Below are 23,025 nucleotides of genomic sequence, written 5' to 3'. Positions count from 1 at the left end.
ACTTGTTCTGCCCTCCATCGAGCACTTCGGGTTTCAGATGATCTACATCTAGGAAACCAAGCTACACAATCATTATATAATTTTAAAAAAAGCTAAAGAAAATTCAATATTTTTCAACCATAAATGGGTCCTCTTATATCAGATTGGAAACCGACTGTACCAGTTTTTTTTTTATTTTTTAGTTTTTTTTTGCTTTCTGTAAAATTTTAAAATATTATGCCTTGATATTGAATTTTTTTTATAATCGAGCACTTTGTTTGGATTCACAAACACTCTACAGGTCTGTGTGAAATTATATAAGTATAAAAGCTTTATGTGGTAGTCTGATCAGAGGTTCAATGATGACTTAAAAATGATTCAATCAAAGGCTAATATACTAAATAAGATAAAATAAAAAGTAAAATAATATAAAAAAGTAAGTTACACGCAAAGATGACCTTGGCGCAAACTGACAACAATTAAAACCTGTTGTCCCTTCCAATATATATTCTCAAACATACATACGAAAACGAATTTTCACTCACTTCCTCACATATTCAGTTAATGAAATAGTTAGACATTGTCTGACAAAGGGAAGAAAGCAACAGGTTTTAACTGTTGTCAGTTTGCCAAAGGTTATCTTTGCTAATCACTTTTCAATTTTTTTTTTATCTAACTTAAAAAAAAATTCTTTTTAATTTCATTTATCTTTTTTCTTTCTTTATTTAGCATATTAGTTTTGATGTAATCATTTTAAGTCGTTATTTAATTCCTGATGAGATGAGTAACATTGTCAAAACATTTAATAATCCACGCAGGGTTTTTTTTCTGATGTATAATTTCACTGATAATAGCTCTACATATGTGCTGATCACTTTTGAAAAAATATTACTTTTTTAGTTCAATACATTTAAATTGATTTAATTTATTGCAATAATGTTGATTGGGCATCTGTACTAACAAATCAAATTTATGGGTTTTAATACGTATCAGTTTTGTCAACAGATTAGACCCTTGGCTGATGTAGATGGGACGTGGTATTAAAATCTATGAATTTCTTTTTCTGATTGCCCCAGAAACTGCTGGTATAGATAGCTAATCAACTTATAATTGTATGATATTATGCTCTTACTAAAGGTAGTCGAATTGCTGTCTTTATTTCTTCAGATACATTATACTACGTATGAAGGACAGAAAGGAAAAACAAACACGGAGGAATAAAAATCAAATGAGAGATTTGACCAATTTTGTTTAAATCAAACATTTTCAAAAAAAAAAAGTGAAGATTTGAAATTTATTGAAAAAAAAAATAAATAAAACAACAAATTTTGTAGAAGGCTTGAAATGGGATATTAGAATATATATATATATATCAGTTCTTGTCCAGAATTCCTCCTATATTTAAAAAAACCAAAAAAAAAAAAACCACAAAAAAACCCTGCATGATATATGTAGCTGTAACGAAATCAAAATATCATATTCCGAAAATCGCGTAAATTGATAAAGTAGTTATATTTTTAAATAAGAAAATCAAATATCATGACTAACAGAGGAGCAGATGTCGTGTCTGGCATTTTTTTTTTAACTTCATATAATTTACCTCTTTGCGGTTCATACTCAAAGGAAATCATTTTTTCTATACTAAACCTTTTTTTTTGAATATTTGCGATTTCATGCAGTTTTTCTGTAACATTTTGAATCCGTTGTTTTTGTGTTATTCTTTCATATTTTTACCCATCACTTTTTTTTCATTGATTTCAAAAAGAAATAAAAATTATTTTTATACATAAAACCTTATTTAAGATTAAAATGCTGTGTTCGTTTATTCATAGTGGATTTTTCTCTGCGTTTCCTTAACATTTCTTAAACCTGCCAACTATTTTCTGTCGCCCCTGCAGATTATAACCAAGGTTTCGGAGGTAAATTTGGCGTCCAAAAAGATCGTCAAGATAACTCTGCGGTTGGATGGGAATACAAAGGCCAAGTGGACAAACACGAGTCACAGACAGGTAACCATGTAGTGAGGATGCCATTCTAAGCATGTGATTTAACAAAATCTCGTAATTGCATGGCGAGAATTTTATTTTATGCTTATTACTGGTGTTGGTTCTTTAGGACTTTAATGGGGTTTAGTAGATCGGTTTTCTATTTTTTTTTTTTTTTAAGAAAAAAAAATCTGTTGGATAATAGTTAATTATTTGATAGCAATGACTACTGGGTCACCACTTATCAAGGCACAAAGGCCACTCGAGGATAAGGGTTAATGAGCGTCAGATAGACAGTGAGACAACATTGATGATCGGAAATGGTTAACTTGGGTAGGGTTTGATTATTTAAGAGGATGGCTCAACAAGAACTTCTTTACATTAGGCATGAAAACGACCATGTTATAGTCAGCTGGGAAGCAGTCCCATAGTATTGTTTTACAGACACAGTTTCTAAGAAATAAACTTTGCTCATGGAATATTCATTTAGTTTTAGGCACAGATAGAGAGTAAGGAAAATTGTTGACAGTGGTTGTAGTTAGACGAGTATTTGTTAATGTTTTACAAGGGGGGGGGATTATAGATTGAAGCTCAGTTGAGCATCTACCATGAAAATAATGATAGAGCAAAGATGCGTCTCTTTGAGAAAGGAATCAGGGAGGTTTGAAAAACTCCTTACTCACTAGATTTCAAAGACGGTTTTGTTGAGTGTTAAAGCAAGAAAGAGTACTCTTAGGAACTCCACACTAGATGTAGCAACAATATTCCATCTTAAGTCGTATCTGACTCTTGTATATGCAGAGGATTGCATTGGGAATGAGATACTTTCTGGAGCAATAGAATGATCCAACGATTTTTCAATTATCATTTAGTGAAATACAAGAGAACTTTTTTTTATTTTTAAATTTGTCTTGATTGCTTCTCTTGTAATTAATGATATGAAAACAAAGTTAGCTCCCCTTTCTAACAAATATGGTGGCCAACAATGTAGACACCTGTAAGAATTGAGAAAATCTATTTTTATTAAAACCAATTGATTTCTTAATGGTTCAAAAGAAAAAATACTGAATTCTTTTGTAGAAAAAAAAAGGAGCAGTGATTTCACACTGTTGAAAGAATAAAACTGAATCTGTTTATGTCACATGTGGAGGATTAAGACGATTCACAACCTCAGAATGATACAACCAAAATACTGAGTTACAATATATGCAAAGAATATATTTTATTTAATGAACAAGGTAAAAAACAAGTGTCTGTGCGTGTGTGTGTGTGTGTCATGCGTAAGCACACTTTTTAACTTGTAATATTTGTGGTATGTATATGTATGAACAAGAAAAGTTTCAACAAGTTCGTTGTGAATGCATGTTTATCTAGTGTTCATACAAGTTCGTTAATGTATTTGTTTTCTTACCTTGAGAAAGGATGTATCTTCATTTTATATTAAAATGAAGATTTCACCTGTCGAGGCAAATGGAAAGTGCATCTGGCTACATCGGCGATTCGGACGAAAGAGAGATAGATAGAGAATGGAGGTGGATAGAGTATGCAAAACAAGCAGCAGAGACGCTACCTGTCGGATAAATTGGAAACCACGACAAGGGCAAATAACTGGTGTATTATTGATGAATGTTTGTGTGTGCGACATACCTATTTGCATATCAGTCTGAAAAACGTATGTCTATACATGATAAAACTTTCGGGATAAAAATAATCTCTCATAATTACCATATATATATAATGTCATTAGAAAACAATCTTTAAAAGTAATCATCTATGCTATATTTTTCATATGTTTCTAGGGACACAATTGAAAACAAAGCCTTATACCAAGATCCTCTCAAGATCCATGAGTAAACTTTTACTAGGATTATGAGTTTATTATGCTTATAATTGTTATTTTTCACACATTTATAGCAATAAATAATACCTATTTATTTTATCTTTTTTACAACTTAACAAGAGAAAATTATTTAAAAAAACAAAACAAAAATAAAAGTTAATATGTTGGTTCAGAACTTGTGGGCAGGACTACAAATGGACCCTCCTTGATTCCTAGGCAATTATGGTGTGTCTTAGAGTCAATTATATTTCTCTTGGACAACAAATAGACAATCTTTATTAGTTAAATGAAAATTAGGAGCAATATATAGGTGGTAAACTTGAGGTGATATGTGAATCCCCACTCACACATGGTCTTGAACATCAATTTTAGGAACACAAAAGTTCAAAAGTCACTTGCAGCAAAGAAAGATTGACTGAAAAAAATTCAGCTTGGTAACTACTATTTAGTTGCATAATATATCACTTTCGAGATTGACTTGCTTCTAATCAACACAAGTTTGGATGATTGGGAGAATGGGTTTGATGTTGAAAAACCCAAAACTAGTGATAAAGTCATCGCACCACTGAAGACTTACCTCAAAAAATCTTGTAAGATAGATTTTTCCAATTAATATTAAATTATATACAACTGGACTCGTGCTTTAAAAATACTAATTGATTTAAGAGGTGGATGTTTCTTATTTTTTTTTTTTAACTTTTCATCACATTCTTCATCTGCTCGTATTCATGTTTGCCATTTTTGTTTGATTGATTCTTAAAAAATTTGTTTTAATGCTTTTTCAATTTAAGCTTTGATTTCTTCATTCAAATGATTTTGCATTCTTTACATTTTTTTTTCAAATATCAATTTCAATGTGTTTGATAATTAAAATTTTGAAAAAGTTATTTGAATATTTTTTTTTTTCAAATATCAATTTCAATGTGTTTAATAATTAAAATTTTGAAAAAGTTATTTGAATATTTTTTTTTTCAAATATCAATTTCAATGTTTTTGATAATTAAAATTTTGAAAAAGTTATTTGAATATTTTTTTTTTTCAAATATCAATTTCAATGTGTTTGATAATTAAAATTTTGAAAAAGTTATTTGAATATTTTTTTTTTTCAAATATCAATTTCAATGTGTTTAATAATTAAAATTTTGAAAAAGTTATTTGAATATTTTTTTTTTTCAAATATCAATTTCAATGTGTTTAATAATTAAAATTTTGAAAAAGTTATTTGAATATTTTTTTTTTCAAATATCAATTTCAATGTGTTTGATAATTAAAATTTTGAAAAAGTTATTGGAATATTTTTTTTTTTTTCAAATATCAATTTCCATGTGTTTGATAATTAAAATTTTGAAAAAGTTATTGGAATATTTTTTTTTTCAAATATCAATTTCAATGTGTTTAATAATTAAAATTTTGAAAAAGTTATTTGAATATTTTTTTTCAAATATCAATTTCAATGGGTTTGATAATTAAAATTTTGAAAAAGTTATTTGAATATTTTTTTTTCTTTTAGACAAAATATAATTCTTAAAAACTCATCTAATAAAGAAATGATTAAATATTAAAGAAATGTATTTCTAAATCGGGAGCATTTTATTTTAATATCTTTTCTCAATTTTGAAACTTTTTGGCAAGAAAAATTTCCACAATTAAATCTGACACACAATTGGGAATTCTACAGTTTATAGATTGTGCTATTTTTTAAAATAGGATTTTCAAGTTAAATTCAATTTATGGTATTTTTTGTTTATTAACTTGTTAGGTTAAAGTACAGAATAGTTAACAAAGTCCCCATCCCCCTTTTAAGAATGGATTCCTACATAATGTTATTTCAGTACAGTCTATAAACTGCAGAAGTACCAATTTTTTATGATAGTTATATATATATATATATATATATATATATATATATATATATATATACATATATATATACAGGTGTAAAAATAGGTGGACAGTAAAAAAAACATTTGTCACTGATACGGTAAAAATTGTTTATCTTTTTGGAGCTGGAGTACCAAATGTTTCAAATTGGTTTCTCCTTGCTGTTCACCTACTTTTGGCTCAACCTATATATATTACAGAAGATCCAAATCATTGGTACCCTCGGTTTCAAACCCAACACAAGGCAAACAGTCTTTGGGTTTTTATGTCAGACTCTCTTCAGTCTTTGTTTATATTACTTTTGGTTCCCCTTGTGTTGAGTTTGAAACCGATGATACCAATATTTTTCTGATCATCTGTAACACATATAAATATTACATACTTATTTTGAATTTTCTGCATAGTCAAACACTTTGTTGGAGTTCTCTCTTACTAACTCTACACAGATATATATATACTTATACATAAAAGTCACTTTGTGTGTGTGAGAGTTTGTTTCGTATGGACTCTAACAGGGCTGGTCCAGTTATTTTTTTTTTTAAATTCCACACAACTGTACTTTGTGTCTGGGAGTGTTCTTAGATAAGTTTTGTATCAGAAAAATCGCTGATTTGAGAAAATCAGGTTAAAGAAGTCCGATTTTGATCCAAGTTAACATCACAAGTTCATTTGAGAAGTTTTATTACTGCACAAGCAAAAAGGCCCAGCATATAAACTCAACGGTAAGTTCTTTAATAACATATTGATGCATTTGAAATGCATGCTTCTATTTAGAACACAATCAAACTATGATACTTTTGCATTTTAAACTTTAATTCAAACCATTATATGAAAATAATTTTATAAAATCAGCAGATTGTTCTCTACAGTGCAATGTAGGCTATAATGTATTGTGGACTAAGTTACTGCGAAAAGGCATGTGAAGCTTACTCAGAGTGCACCATGGTGGGTATGTGACCAGAGTAGGCAATCAATTGATTTGATTGGAATATGGCCGATTTCACCGATTTTGATGACAAAAGTATTAGAAGTGTGGAATATTAACTAATCCTCATTCAACCTCGGGCAATATTGCTAGTGTGTGTGTGTATATAATATATATATATATAAGTTTCGTGGTTAAATTTTAAATTCTGAAAAAACAACATAAAGAGACATATATTCAATTTAAGAATTTATTGCTTGACAAAAGGAATATATAGAAGGGGTTATTTTAATTTCCTTAATCCATGGATTTTCAACAATGGCACATATCAGGGGAAATGAAGTAATGTTGGCATGAAGTAATTTCTATGAGGAGAAATTCCCAACATGTCCCTTTATATATACGACAGGGTAGGTTAGACTCCTCTGCACGATCACGTGTTTCTGCTACCGCGATCGGTGATCACCTGACCAGTTCAAATAAATGTGCGAGTGAGTACACACCGGAGTGGTTCTCTATTTTGCACAGGGCTAGGTCTGTTCAACATCTCGGATTCTTGGAGGCCCTTACAATAAACTGTTGCAGACCTGTTCTTTGCAAACAGATGGACCACATACGTTCGTTGAACATTTTTAAACAGGCGCCACCAGGTTAATTTCTACGCGGTGTTTTTTTTTTTTTTTTTTTCCCCCTCATAGAAATTACTTCATTCCGACATTTACTTCTGAAGACAGTTGGCGAAAAGTACTTCAAGTTTCTTCACCGTTCCCCCTTTTCTTTTTTCTTTCTCCCCCTTTTAGTCGATCTTCTTCCTTTTCAATTTATTTTTCTTACTTTTAGTCGATCCTGTTTCATTAAAAAAATTTTTTTAATTCATCACAGGTCAGTTTCTCTTGATAACATTCTCTGTTCATTTCACACAATTCACCTTTGACTTTGATGTCAGCCTTGAGGCAGCCTTAGAACTGGCCACAATCCTGCATCACTATCTCCTGGCCTTTAGCTTATTCACATTACAAATGGATTTATTAGTGTCGTGTTTCACCCTGCCACATACGAATAAGTTAAAGGGGGAGTAGAATTGTGTGCCGAGAAGCCAGATGTTAGAAGCATGGTCAACAAGGTTCTTTAATGGCTAGACCAGCATCTTCTGGCTGTTATGAAGTCATTGAGTCTTGGTGCCACATGTATGACCTATTCGTATCTACCTGGTCGATTGAAAGTTTCACTACCTCATGCTGAAAATAGATGTAGTTATCAGTTTACAGCCAGAGATGGTTGGGGGTCGTTGTTAGTAACCTGAACTTCATGTCAACCATTTGTCTTTGTATGATGTCGCCTCGTAGTTGAATTCTGGATCTTTCAATTTTTTTTTTTTGCCATCTTCTCGCTGACAGTCTGAAATCTACTGATTTGTTTTTCTGGTGCGTATTTTAAGAAGAACTCTGTATCTCTTCTACAAATCTGAAGGTTAAAAATTGGGCTATCTCCAACAATTGCGTTCCCAAAACAAAGATGGTGGAAATGGATACAATTGATGTAAATACAGAATGGAAGCCACTAAGCATGAAACGAAATACGAAACCATATAGAAATATTTTTTTTCAGAAACTTATTACTTACTTCTTGTGTTATTGTGAAACAATAAAAAAAATAAGAAAATTTTATCTTTTACATTTCTTTGAATAAAACTGTTTTATTTTAACAGTTATGTTATGAAAAAAATAAATTGTTTCTGCATGTCTTTAAATAAATATTAAATATTAGTGTTTTACACTAGTGTTATCACAAAACAGTAAAAAAAAATCAACTTATTTTTTAAGTTTCTTAGAATAATTCTCAGAATGTCTTTTTACAAGTTTTATCACAAAATTTTATTATAAATAATGTATAAAAGTTTTTGTTAACACTTCTTGTGTTCTCACAAAAAAAAAACAGAAAAAAAACTCATTTTAAACATTTATATAAAAAAGTTTTTTCTAAAGAATAAATACAAGCGATGCTGCTAAGCATCTTGCCGAATTTATTCTGATCCACTCTTTCCCTCTACATAAATTCATCCAGATATGAAGGAAATTGAGCCTCGGAGGTATTTAATATTTAAAAAAAAAAAGCTATTATAACACAAATGTTAAAACTAAAATAATTTTTTGAAATAAAATATTTCTATATAATTTTGTATTTCATTTCATACTTAGTGACTTACGTTCTGTATTTACATCAACTGTATCCATTTTTGCCATCTTTGTTTTTGAAGCACAATTGGAGATTGCACTAAATTGTCCATCATAAATTATTCTGAACAAAAGAAAAAAGGAAATCGGTTTCCATGAAAACAACTTACAATGAAAGCTAAAAGAAATATATGCATAAAATTATCAGTTGAAAATTGCAAACAAATATTCTCGCCAAATATATATATATATATATATAATGATTTAATTTTTTTTTTTTTTTTTTTTTTTGTAAATTCATTTATTTCTAATTAATGAATTTTATTTTGTTATGGGCATTTTGATTTGGTCTGTTTAAACTTTAATGCATGAGGCAAAAGCAGCCATTATTTTTTATTCACTTTATTTTATTTGTATTAAATATTAGAGTTTCAGATAAAAGTCTAACATAATTTGAAGCCAATATTAGTTCTTTGGTCAACTAAAACTCCAAAGTAATTCTTTCTGGTAATCAAATCCATTAAAAACCAATTTAACTTTCACAAGTAAATCAGTATTTTTTTTTTTATTATTATGTATCAAAGAAAACTTTTTTGCACAAAAATTCATTAACAGATGAAGATTATTCCAAAAAGATGAATTTTTTTAGAAATAATTAAAAAAAAAAATAAATAAATAAAAAAAAATCAAAATAACCATCACTCAACCAAATTTCCTATTATTTACAATTCAATACTCTTAATGTAATACATACGGATCAAAATTATACCATTTCTGAATTTTGGAAATTTTTGTTCACAATTTTGGAATGAAAAGAAATGTCTTGAGTTAAATGGAATTCAGAAATAATGCTAAACAAATAAAATTACAAAAATATTTTCAAATTCTATCCAATTAAATATTTAATCTAATTTTTATTACATTTTCACCCCAAACAAGGCACATTGCCACTGTGGTGTAGGGGGCTACTATTAGGGGCAGCAACTACTGGCGCACTATGTTGGGATTTGGGTAGCAAGATGTCGGTTCACGTTACACTTGAACTTCTGCATGTCAGTACAGTTGGGGAAGCAGGGATCTGGAATGGAATTCCAGAGTCTAGCGTTTCTGGGGAAGAAACTACTGGAGTAGAAAGATCTTCTACATCTAGTGATCTCTACTGTGTAGGGGTGGGATTTAGCTGCCTAGCGGGTTTGTCGAGGGTGTCTATGTCGTGGGGGCACAAGTGTCTGCAGTTCGTCAGAGTATTCACCATTAAAATACTTGCAGAACAGGCAGAGGGATGCAACATTTCGTCGATGGGACAGAGGCTGAAGGTTAGATGATTTATTATATTCTGTTAAAATATGGACATAAATGTAATCAGAAGATTTGCTAAATAACTGAAGATTTGTGTTAGACTTGATTTGGATTTGACACTCACCAGGCTGTTGTCAAATCTAAATGGAGTTCAACACAAATGATCTTTGGTTCATTTACCAATTAAAATTTGAGAGTGGGATTTATTTTAACTTTAAACCGTTGGATACATTCCACAGGCCATTTTATATCTAATCTTTGGTTTAGTTTGGTAAAAGGAAATCTGAAAGAATATTCAATTATTTAATAATAATAGAATAATATTTATTAATAATATTGCAGAAGACCAGACCAAATCAGCATGATATGGTTTTATGCTAGGTGATGTTCCAATGAAACCTGGCTATCTTCAGTTGATGAACTAATAAATATTATAAATGCTATTTTCATTTGTCTTAATGCTCTATCTTTAATATCTAGCACCTTCTTATCAAGATAGGATCTAATATAAAATGTTGCTTTATATTATATTAATTATATATACATTTGTATTATTATTTATATATACATTTGTATTTATTTATATATACATTTGTATTAATTATATATACATTTATATTATTTAATTATATATACATTTATATTATTTAATTATATATACATTTATATTAATTATATATACATATTGTATAAAAGATTGATTTTGACCTCATTTCAAGTTTAAATTAAACAAATGATAAAACTGAAAGGCAGTCTTTTGACTTTCAAACATAATTGCACAATATTTAACATAATTGATGTGGTGTTCACTTTTGCTTCCAAATTTATAAATGAAGTGTGTCTGCCTTTGCTGTGCTTTAAAGGGTAAGATTTAACCATTTGATTATTTTTCTGTAGGAACGATTTTGCCTGAAATGAAAACTTTGTGATTTAAGAAGTCATTATTTATTATTGTTCTTGATTATTTTTTCTCTTTTAAAGTATTTAAAAAAAGAAAAATGACTGTATTGATCGCTTAACATTAAAAATCTTAGAAAGGTTGTTCCAAAAGTAAAGCCTCGTTTTCTTTTTCTTTTTTAACTAAAAAAAGTTGAAGAGCTATGCAGACTGAAGTGGTAACATTAAAACAAGCGATCTTTTATGCACCAGAATTTATTTATCTACATAGTCACTACCATTATCAATGCACTTTTGCCAGGAATTTAATGATTCATCTCTGATGCTGAAACACATCCAAGACAGGGGTTGCTTTCTTAGTCTCATGCCATCAATATCTGCAACAAAGAGATGAAACTTTCAAATCATGAATGCATAAATTCAGTCATCATAAGAATGCAATTTGCAATTCTTTATGATTCATTTGGACAGAATCCAAAAAAATAGGAGGCATTACTTTTGGAACATAGTTTATAGATTAACTACTAACTTTTTTTTTTAGCAAAATGCTTACTAATATTCTAATTTGGTTTTGTGTTTTTAATATATACATTTACTAATTATTATTTATTTATTTATTTTGTGGATCAATGCTTATTAAGGCTTGGGGGCTACTTGAGGGTAAAAGTTAAAGATTTCAGTTGGACAGTGAATGCCACTTTGAGACAATTGGAATCCGATGGGTGGGATAGGTAAGAGGTTACATAATGCATTATTCTACAAGAGGATGATTCTTTTTTCTCATTTCACCCCAAACAAGACACCTGAGGAAGCTATTATGTGGAACCAGATTTGCAAGGATACTATTTAGGGAATCTCAGCAAATCATTTCTTAAAAAAAAAAACCCCACAGATTTATTGTCATCCAGAGATATAGCTCAGTGGTAGAGCATTCTACTACAGATCGAATGATCCCTTGTTCAAGGGATTACCTCACCATTTTATTTAAATTTTTTTTCTTATGAAATAAGTTCGATTTATGAAGAGGTACCATTTAAAAATGCAGCTGATGTGATATTGTAAACAAACAGACAGAATTTGATGAATGAAATTATCATTATCATTTATTTTTATTTTATTATTTTATTTATTTATTTATTTTTTTTTGCAAATTAGTCCACTGGGCAAATTATTCCTCGTAATATATAATATTCAATAGAAGATTGACTCTATAATAATACATATGCAATCTGCATAAATTAAACTATCATGTTTAAGCGTATTGTACGACTGTGCAACGCTGGGTGGCCAGCTAGTAGCTGAATAAAAGGAATGGGAGTTTTGCTTGAAGGTCACTTTTTTTTGGGGGGGGGGATGTGTGTTGGTTTATCCCTTGTTTTTGGACTGCTGCGAGTGAAGAGAAGAACCGTTGCTGCTATTAAGAGTGAACGTCTTTTCTGTTGTTGGTGAAGAAAAGGAAGAAAATAATTTGGCTGACATTTTGTGTGTTCTTCCAACTCTAAATAATTTATGTGACTGAAATAGGAATTACTCAAACATATCTTACACTTACATTGTCAGTTTTTTTCCTCATCTCTTTGTAAGTTAAACATTTTATTTGTTCTTAATTTAAAAAGTTGAAGTCAAAATGTTAATACAGTTTTTATATATTTTAGAATAGGCTGAACTTCTGTCAGTCTTTTACTGATATTGTATAATTTGCATGCAAGCATCCAGAGTAGTGTGGTAGTGTAGTTTCAATAACCTTTTGTGTGCCGTGGTTTGTCATACTAACTGAAAGATGGCCACCAAGCAGTTGCAGCTATGGCTTTTTGTGTTTTCCTGGTTTGGCTGTCTCGTGTGGGTTTTTTCTCAGATAAAAATCTCAAAGAACAAAGCTTTTTTTTGTCATTTACCCGCAGATTATGCAAAAGGCTTTGGAGGTAAATTTGGCATTCAAACCGATCATCAAGATACGTCAGCTGTTGGGTACGACTACGAAGGGAAGGTTGAAAAGCACCAATCCCAGACAGGTAAAACGGAATGACCCCTTCCTTTTAGTGACAGTGCAGTTAAGGAAGAAGTGGTGGTAGTGGTAGTTTTAGTGACCCCGTTCAAGATGTCAGACGTACTGTATCACTTTGATTGTTGAGGAAGAAACCATTCTGTGTTCTTTTGCCAGCCATGGATGAGATAAAGTTGACTGGACTATTTAACATTTCTGAATTTTTGAGATGAGGATTAGTTATTTCTATTTGGATTCTTCGGACTACTGTTCTCATCTTGAGTGTCATTTTCACAACGTTTCAGTCGATGTAATCTCCAACCTTCTTCATGTGTATCTTGTTGAACTTGGGAATTTGGACAGAATTTCGAACGGGATCCTTTATTTACTTCATGGGGTAGTATGCTCTTGTTTAGTCAGCCATGACTGAATAGAAGTCCTAAGTAATTCGCAATTATATTTTTTGGTCACCCACACTGAGAATTGAACCTTTAACCTTCAGGAGAATATCATTTTTACAATTTATTTTTCCAAGCACTGCGCCACAGATCCTTGGAGACAATTCTAGTACAAACTTTGGGAGTCTTAAAGAACAGAAGTCTGAAGATTCTAAAAAATGCTTATAGACTCCCTAACTTTGGAAGAAAACTGTAAAATAACATCAACTTATCGACCCTCTGTTAGTGTAATCAGTATGGCTAAACTTGCGTATCAAAAGATGGAGAGAGAGAGGGGGGGAGATTTTCTCTAAAGTGAAATCACTTTCTTTTAAAAGATTAGAGAATATTTAAGAATTTATATTGTCTTTTTTTTTAAGGAATATTCACTGTCGGTCAGTTATTTAATGTTAACAATTCAATGGCAATATTTTTAAGAAACAATTCTAGAATTCTGTAAGCAATATGGAGACCAATTTGTTTTTGTTTTTGTTATCTCAGCAGATCATCCAAATGGTGGCTCATCACATAATCAGCTAAAATTTGGCACCTGTGCAAAGATATTGATCAACAAGGTCTTTGATCACTACTTCCATGCATCCTGTGCATTCACCTCTCCGATCTGATCAATCATTTGCATTAGATGTAACATTCTTGGCCTGAAAGAAACTTGGCTTAAAAGGAGATTCTGGTGGTTTGGCCATGTGTTGCACCGGCTTTATAAAGAGTTCATCTGTAAACTGGTGGCACCCACTGAATCCACTGGTTGGAGGAATCACTGAGGCGACCAACTTAAGACTTGCAACATTAAAAGCAGATATGGAACTCTTATCCAGTCCTTGCGTTTTTGGTTTTCGACGCTGGAATCTCAAATGGCTAGATCATGTGCAATGCGATTATCATCATTGGAGCCAGATCAACCCACCCCGGGTGGACGTGCTGCAAGTACAAGTCTTGTTGGTTTGATAACAAGTAACAGTAGTTCATCCCATCTTTTCTTTTTAACTATTGTTTTGTCATGTTGCGTGTCTGGTTGTAAATGACAATACAAATCATTAAAATCTAACAATGCTTTCATAATTTTCCTTTTTCTTTACCAGTATACATAATGCCCCCAACCTACCCCCTCATAGGAAAATGGGAGCAACTCTTCCAAAGTATGACCGCTACCTCGTATAACCCAGAAATCCAGATCTTCTGTGTCACCATCAACTTCCTGTTTGTAATGCAATATCCTGACACATCGTCAATTCTATCAAATTCAAATGTAATTTTACTCTACTCTAACCTTGTTTAAAAAAAAAAATATCATTTTTATCATTATTTTCACACACGCATCTTTTGATTATTTCTGGAATCTAAATTTATGATTATTTCTTATTAAAGATTAATTAATGTATATTTATTTTATGTTATCTTATTTATTTATTTTTTTTTTTAAGATAATTTTAGATTTGAGGAGTATCTTACTCTGATCTTAGTTTGAAATAAACAATGATTTAAAAAGTTAATGGGCATTAATTAAACATTGAATTTTTTTTTTTTTATAATATTCATTAGAAGCTAAAAATGTAATTATTGACTTATTGAAGAAGCAAAGTAGAAATATATATATAAGTGACATTGTCCGTCTTAGAAATGGTCTCTACCAAAATTCTATCAATTTTTAGTCTACGGACTTGAAACTTAATATATAGAGGATTTGGACCTGTGGAAATTCGCTTTGGTCTTTAGCTGGTAAAAATAGCTGTTAAGGGGGTAAATTTGAAAATAAACAAACATAACTTGGCAGGAATAAGTCTTCTTAAAGTGCTCTTGTACGCATGCGCAAATATACATTTATACGTTAAAATTGGTTAACTTTTAACTATTTCTTATCCATATGATGATAGCTTAAATAGTAATGACTAAGGCTGAAGTACTAAATGTTTTGGTTTCATTTCTAGCTGACTTCACCAGAGTCATTTTTTAAAGTTTTGAAATCACATCTATATATTGGGTACAATATAATAATCAATAGAGAATTAACTCTCTAATAATAATAAATATGAAATCTGCATAAATTAAAATATATTAAAGTGTATTTTATGACTGGGCAATGCTGGGATAGTATCATCATAGTTGTCGAAGTTAGTGCAGTTGCATATTCTAAACATTCTGAGAGTTTCATCATTGAAATTCGCCTTTTTCATGATACTAATTCTAAATAAGAAATATAGTTGTTTGAATTATCACTTCGTAAGTTTCAGAAGTTTTTCATGATACTAATTCTAAATAAGAAATATAGTTGTTTGAATTATCACTTCGTAAGTTTCAGAAGTTTTTCATGATACTAATTCTAAATAAGAAATATAGTTTGAATTATTACTTCGTAAGTTTCAGAAGTTTTTAGATGATAATTTGGATTATTCCTGACTTTGACTAGAAAGTTCCAAAGTTACACCTGAAGAAGATCCAAAGTTACATTGAAATGTTGTGATGATGATTCTAATACAATTACCGATTCTGTTTTAAATTTCTGATTTCAATACAGTTATTGATATCGATTTTGTATAACTGAAAATAAGTATTTTTATGGAAGTACAGACCTTTTATTTTGCTATCTAATTCATGTATGTGTACGAAAACAATATGTAAATTAGATGAAAAATGTTGCTGCTTCTTTTTAAATGCTCACAGACATGAAAAACTACAAGAAGGTAAAAGAAATACATAGCTGAGAGGTAGGGGATCTGGTTTGGTAATTATAATTTATGACTAATTAGAACAATTAAAATTGAATTTCTTTTTTTTTTTTAACACAGCTACACCCCAGAACTAAATATTTTAACATTTTGTGATTAAAATATATAGAAAAAAAGCCTTATAGAAACAAATGTTGATTAACTCTGCTTTAGTATAATTAATTAATATCTACTTTTTTATTTTTATTTACATTTTTATTTTTATTTACATTTTTATTTTTATTTACATTTTTATTTTTATTTACATTTTTATTTTTATTTACATTTTTATTTTTATTTACTTTTTTATTTTTATTTACTTTTTATTTTTATTTACTTTTTATTTTTATTTACTTTTATTTTTATTTACTTTTATTTTTATTTACTTTATTTTTATTTACTTTTTTATTTATTTTTTTATTTTTTTATTTGCTTTTTTATTTTTATTTGCTTTTTTATTTTTATTTGCTTTTTTATTTTTATTTGCTTTTTTATTTTTATTTACTTTTTTTACTATGTTACCACTTATGAAGGCTAAAAACCACTTGTGGATAAGGGTTAATGAGATGGCTGGATTGTCAGTTAAATGAAGAAAATTATGAGAGAATTTTGTATACTAACAAGTTGTCACTTATCAAGGCTAGAAGCCACTCAGATAAGGACCAATGAGATGAATAGATTGCCAATTAAATACTATGAGAGGACTGAAAATGATGCGATGAACAAAATTTGATTACATATGGGACAGTTTATTACAAGTATTTGTTTACATTGAATTTGAAGTTAACCCTGTTGTAGTCTGCATGGAAGTAGTAATGTGTTCCACAGATGGGAAGTTCTTGAAATGAAACTGTTGATGAAATTTCTGACACTAGATCTACTAAAGAAGAGGGGAAAGTTCTTTTCAGTTGTGACAGGATGATGAGTTCTTGGTGTGAATGTCTTACAAGAAGGTTTAAGATTGGAGCTCAGTCGAGTACCTTCAATTCAGTTTGACTCTTGAACCTTGTAAAATTATGATTACCCTGGAAGCCAGTTTGTCTATACGGTTATTTTTTAACAGGTAAATAATTGTTTTTCTCGTTATTTAGATGAATTTTCTTTTGAAACGTGAAATTCGATCTTTTTATTGTTTCATTTCATATCAAATTTGCGATGCTTGTACTTGATAATTTTAAAGTAAAAGTGCTATTACGCATTTGCATGTCATGTCAAAGTTAGTTAAAATTATGGAAATGGTTGCGTAGAAATATAATTAAAAGAAACAATAAAATTGATCGAATACTATAATTTTATCAGTTCCTTCTATTGTGGCCATTTCTACATGAAAACTGACTTATCTCCCTTATTTTCAGTTAACTTCTATGATTCCAAATTAGAAAATGGCGAATCAAGGAGATTTTTTATTCAATTTTCACCCCAAACAAGGCAATTGCCACTTTGAAGTAGGGGGCTACTATCGGGGACATAATGTGCAGGGGCACTATGAAGGGAGATGAGTAGAAAGATGCTTATTCACATTACACTTGAACTTCTGCATATCAGTACAGTTGGAAAAGCAGTATCCTGGAAGGGAATTCCAAAGACTTGCAGTTCTGAGGAAGAAACTATTGGAGTATAAGGCTTTCTTACATCTAGGGTTCTCTATTGTAAAAGAGTGGGACTTAGTTGCTTGTCGGGTTTGTTGGAGGTAATCATGTCGAGGAGGTACAAGTGCTTGCAGTTTGTCAGAGTATTCACCATTAAGTATTTGTAGAACAGGGAGAGGGCTGCAACATGCGATAACCACAATGTTAAATAATTCTAGCAAGTCTTTTACTCAATTATGTTTTTGTAATTTTTATAATTTTTTCTCATTTCAACATGACATGTCCGTACATAATATTTTTTGCTTAAAATGCATTTTTTTTAATATCCAATTATAATGCACAAGAACCAAATTTATGTTTGTATGATAATTAAAAATTTATGTATTGTGATAACATTTTAATTTATCCTTTAATTTTTAGTAGCAGCAGTTGAAATTCTAATTAAATCTAAATTTATTTGATTTACGTCGGCGCCAATTCTTTACGACTCATTTGTGTACACACACAAAAGGTATCATACGTTATTTGTCTTTTTATGTTTAGATTATTCAAAAGGTTTTGGCGGTAAATATGGGGTCCAAAAAGACCGAAAGGATGAAGCGGCTCTTGGCTATGAGGATGATACAAAGACAGAACTTCACCCGTCACAGACAGACATGAGTAAAGGTTTCGGAGGCAAGTTTGGTATTCAGGGCCACAAAGACAAATCTGCACTTGGCTATGATGAAACATCTGAGGTGGCGCTTCATCCGTCACAGGTTGATATGAAGAAGGGATTTGGCGGTAAATTTGGCATTCAGGAAAGCAAGGATAAATCTGCTCTCAGCTATGATACAGACACGTCAGTGGAACTGCATCCTTCTCAGATAGATATGAAGAAAGGCTTTGGCGGTAAATTTGGCGTGGAAGCAGATAATAAAGACAGGGTAAGTTTTCTTTGTTTGTTTTTTACAAGGGAGTTGTTACCACTTATCAAGGCGCAAAGGCCACTCTAGGATAAGAGTGTATGGTGGTCATAGAAACAACAGCGTAGTCGTTGTTTGTGGTGAAAATTAGTTATGATTTGACTATTTAATGGGGACAACTCGATAAGAACTTAAAGATGGCCATATTGTAGTTGGCTGGAAAGCAGACCAGTGAAACAGTTCCACAGACAGCCAATTCTTGGAGAGAAGCTTTGTTCATGGAAATTGCGTTTAGATTTAGATACAGATAAAAGTGGGGGAAATTGTTGATAGGGATTGTAGACGAATGGTTTTTTTTTTTTTTGTGGCAAGAGGAGATCATAGTTTTTTTTTGTGGCAAGAGGAGATCATAGATCGAAGCTCAGATGAGCACTAGCCATGTTAGTAACAAATGTTTCTACTTGATGTTATTCAAAATCTGAAAATTCAATAGACAGATGACATTTTTCCTTTTATTTTTCTAATTTTGATCAAAATTAATTTAGATGATTTTAATTCTAGAATATCGGCGAAAAAAGCAACCCCTCCATGTAGATAAGTGCCCAGTTGAGGGTGAAGGAATTAATGTTTTTAGCCAATTTTTCGATATTTGTCGTCCGAAGGGTTGAGCTTCAAAACAATACCAATCTCCTAAAAACCGTCGCCTCTGTCGAAAATTTTAGGCAGACATACAAACATACATACATAGTAAATTATTTATAGTTAAAAGTAATTTTTATGGAAAATTGGGGAAATAGCATTTTCTCTAGATGTGAACACCTTGAAGATTGCAAATACAGGAGGATACTTCCTTTTTGCCACTGTAATGGCCAATACTTTGTTTTAGCTGATAGCAATAAACCTTTTTCACTAAAAACACAATAGCAATTGTTCTATTTGAATTTTCATAATTTTTGGATGTATTACTATTTTCAATATGACAATTAACCCTTTACCGACATTTTTTTATGCGATAAATTTTTTACTCATAAAATCCACACGTGACGGAAGTTAACGTGCAACTGACGCACAAACATAAACAAACATCGACCACTCAATAAGTTAACAAGCAATCTCATAAAACAAAGGCCCTGTCGGTGGGGCATTAGAATACGGCGACTGCCCTCCTGCAGAGGGTAAAAGCCCCTCAATGGGGGTCCTGGATATGACCTTAAATTATATCCAGTGGTGAGGCCCCAGCTTGTGGCCTTTGGGGAGTGTGGAGCCACCCTTTAATTACCATTGCTCCCAGGTCCACTCTGACCCGGAGTGGTAGTACCTGCTAGGGTCCCAACTATGGGTTAAATAGAAACCGACGTGAAAACAACAAATATACTCTATTAAAAAAATTTTTCTTCAAAATCTTTGGATTCGGCATTAAATAACCCGAAAAGGGTTGATATGCCGTAAAACAAAAACAACCAACCATAAAACAAAAGAATCACTAAAAAGCTTAAATAGTCAGAAAAATTGTCAATATTATTAGGAACAACAAAAACTTGATTTAAGCATCTAGGCATTTCAAACCTCACATAGAAGCAATTATTGAAACTAAACTTTATTATTAAATAAAATTAAAACAATGTTATTATTCTAAAGCAATAGTTTCTCATAAAAAAATTTGTTAATTGGTTCTACAATTCGATTTTATATATTATATTATTACGGAATCGATTCTCTACTGAATATTGTATTGTATCTAATGCATAGTACCGATTTCAAAAGTTTAAAAAAAAATGACTTTGTGCCATCAACTAGAATTGAAACCCAAACTTTTTTTTTACTCATATTCACCCCTAACAAGGCGTATCCCCACTTAGATATAAGGGGCTATTATTTGGGACCATGCCTAGACAATTGACATTGAAACTAAAATGTTATTTTTATTCTAAAGCAATATTTTTGCATGAAAAAAATTTGCTAATTGTTTCTATAATTCGATTTTAAGACGAGCAGAGGTCATAAAATATGCTTTAATATATTCATGCAAATTTTATATCTGTTGTTGAACCATGTATAGACCTGTACTTTGAAGACCAGTTAGCTTGACAAGCCATAAAAGTAAGAAATATTGTTTTTTTGAAAGACGACTTGAAAGTACAATTTGGCAGTAAAGGGCTAAGTAAGTACTGTTGTTTTTATTTAAAATTAAAACGTAGATTCCATGAACATAGCTTTTTTCTGAGAAGTGCACGCCTGTGGAATTCTCTTCTGTTTGCCTGTTTACCACCTGATTACAACTTGGACGTCTTCAAGTCCAACATAAACAAATTCCTGATTAATCGCCCCCTTTAAGTAAGACACTTTACCAAATCTCCAATACCAACTATTACTACGATATTATCCCATTGATTATTGTACACAAAATAACCTTTACCCCCCCCCCCCCGAGTGGCTTCAGGACCTTAATTAGTGGTGATCCCCATGTAAAAAAAAAAAAAAAAAATCACATTTAAAAAAAAAAAAAAAATCAATTTGTCAACTATCTTAACAAGCACCAATTTTTTCCTTTTTGCTGTTGCACACATTCTTAAATTTCTTTATTTAAAACTCGCCTGGGTGCCTGTCTTTACCCAGGTTTTTGGAGGAGCACAAAAAAAAAAAAAAGTGGTGGTAGGCAGGCAGGCTCAAACTCGTGACGTGAAGGCAAAAAAGAAAATGAAAGAAAATCTGACGTCTTACCCATGATGCGACCGACAGTTCGGACTGTTAAAATTAGTCAAAGTCAATCCAACCGATACAATGACTTGCAAAAATGGCTTGCAAAAAAGTCAAGCCCTCCTTGTAGAAAACTGCTCAGTTAAGGGTGAAGGAATTAATGTTTTTTCGATATTTGTTATCCGAGACGTCGAGCTTCAAAATGATACTGATCTCATGAAAATCCGTCACTTCTGTCGAAAGTTTTAGGCAAACATATATACATACATTTAAACAGACAGGTGATATTTATATTATAGATGATTTAAAATATGGATTGGCTGTCCAAATAACTTGAGCGGCTTGTCCTCCAGGTTTATTTGTGCAATAATTTGAAATTACAAAGAAACAATAATTGTAATTCTCAAATTTACTGATTCTGTGGTTGTCAAGAACTGTTTTCTTTTTCTTTCTTTTCTTTGTTTTCTTGTTTTTATTTCTTTTTTCTTTTGTTTTTTTTTCATTTTTGTCATAAGAATTAATAACAAAGGTAGATAACTTTGAGAAAGAAATGTTTGACAGAAATTATTAATTTATGGTTCATTCATTTATTTTATTATTTTTTTCATTAAAGAACAGGAAAACAAGAGTTTTACAAGTAAGTCAATGGCCAAACATAAGCTTCCCTGCTTTTTCCACTGCAATTTAGATTTAGTTTTAAAAAAAAGTCTTACTATCATCTAATGTTGACAAACCCAATCGCTTCTGTAATAAACTTTACCAAATATCAAAGAAATCTCAATGAAAAATCACAAATTCAACTATTGTAGTAATATACAGTAAGTCAAGACTTTTTTACTTCAGCCAGTGCACCATAGGAGCACGTTTCATTGAAATGTAAAGATGTGATAAAGACACTTCATTTATTAATAGTTTGTCTACAACCAGCTAAAGACTGTAACATGAAATTACATATATAAATATATTGTTCCCATACAATAAAAATGTACAGGTTAATTATGTAAGAAGATAGTATTAAGACTTGCATTTTCTCAATGTTTTTTCTTTTTAAGGAAGTATCCCAAAACCGATGTTATCTCTAGCTTGTCCAGCCAGCAAATGAGGAAGAATTCTTAGCCTGTTGATACGAGATTTGCCATGAACAAGAGCTCGTTTTTGCAAAAAGATTTGCAATTTACTTTTTTTTTTTTTACTAAAAGAAACCTTCTCAAAGAGAGATGGCAAAGCCAGGGAGGGTAGACCTCTTAGAACTGCACAAAACTAACCCCCTCCACCATCCCAAAATCAACAGGGACCAGATCATTACAGGAATGGTCTAGTCTCTGTTGATTTTGGGGGCTAAGGATAAAAATCCCTTGCTACATTTAAAGAATGGACGACAGTTCTAGATTTAGTAGATGTAGAGCGTTGGCAGGGGAAAACGAGGAAAACATGAGATGGGGAGTGATAAGGATGGACATATGAGAAAGATAGATGAATAAAGACCTGGCCAGAGATAATTCAGCTTGGAAATTAATTTTTGAAAGCCGTCAAGAATAGTTAAATTTTTAACACTTTTTACTGCCATAAAATGTTTCAATCATATTTGATTTGATAAGGATCAGTTGTGAGAGGAAGACCAAGGAAAACTTGGGAAGAAAAAGTGATAATGATGGACTTGAAAGAAAGATGGATGCTTCTTCATTATAATAGCAAAATCCAAATGTAAAA

At 31.0% G+C, this 23,025-nt stretch overlaps 1 protein-coding gene across 23 annotated transcripts in view; it reads left to right on the top strand.

Annotated features, from left to right (window-relative positions):
• The window catches only part of LOC145291177 (uncharacterized), a 168,440-nt gene that overhangs the window by 103,381 nt on the left and 42,034 nt on the right, over positions 1 to 23,025 (top strand). For 12 of the 23 annotated variants that reach the window (XM_080136733.1, XM_080136744.1, XM_080136739.1 and 9 more), the window contains 2 exons: positions 1,878 to 1,988; positions 18,257 to 18,639. In XM_080136733.1, the coding sequence (XP_079992859.1) occupies positions 1,878 to 1,988; positions 18,257 to 18,639 (494 nt within the window). Of the gene's footprint in view, positions 1 to 1,877; positions 1,989 to 12,881; positions 12,993 to 18,256; positions 18,640 to 23,025 lie in introns of all 23 variants that reach the window. The other 11 variants (XM_080136743.1, XM_080136738.1, XM_080136730.1 and 8 more) reach the window with 1 other exon arrangement.

The sequence above is a fragment of the Euprymna scolopes genome, chromosome 12 (assembly GCF_053919585.1).
Source record: "Euprymna scolopes isolate OS-2025 chromosome 12, ASM5391958v1, whole genome shotgun sequence".
Lineage (NCBI taxonomy): Eukaryota > Metazoa > Mollusca > Cephalopoda > Sepiida > Sepiolidae > Euprymna > Euprymna scolopes.
Note: the sequence above shows the minus strand (reverse complement) of the source record. Positions and strands in the feature narration are given on the sequence as shown.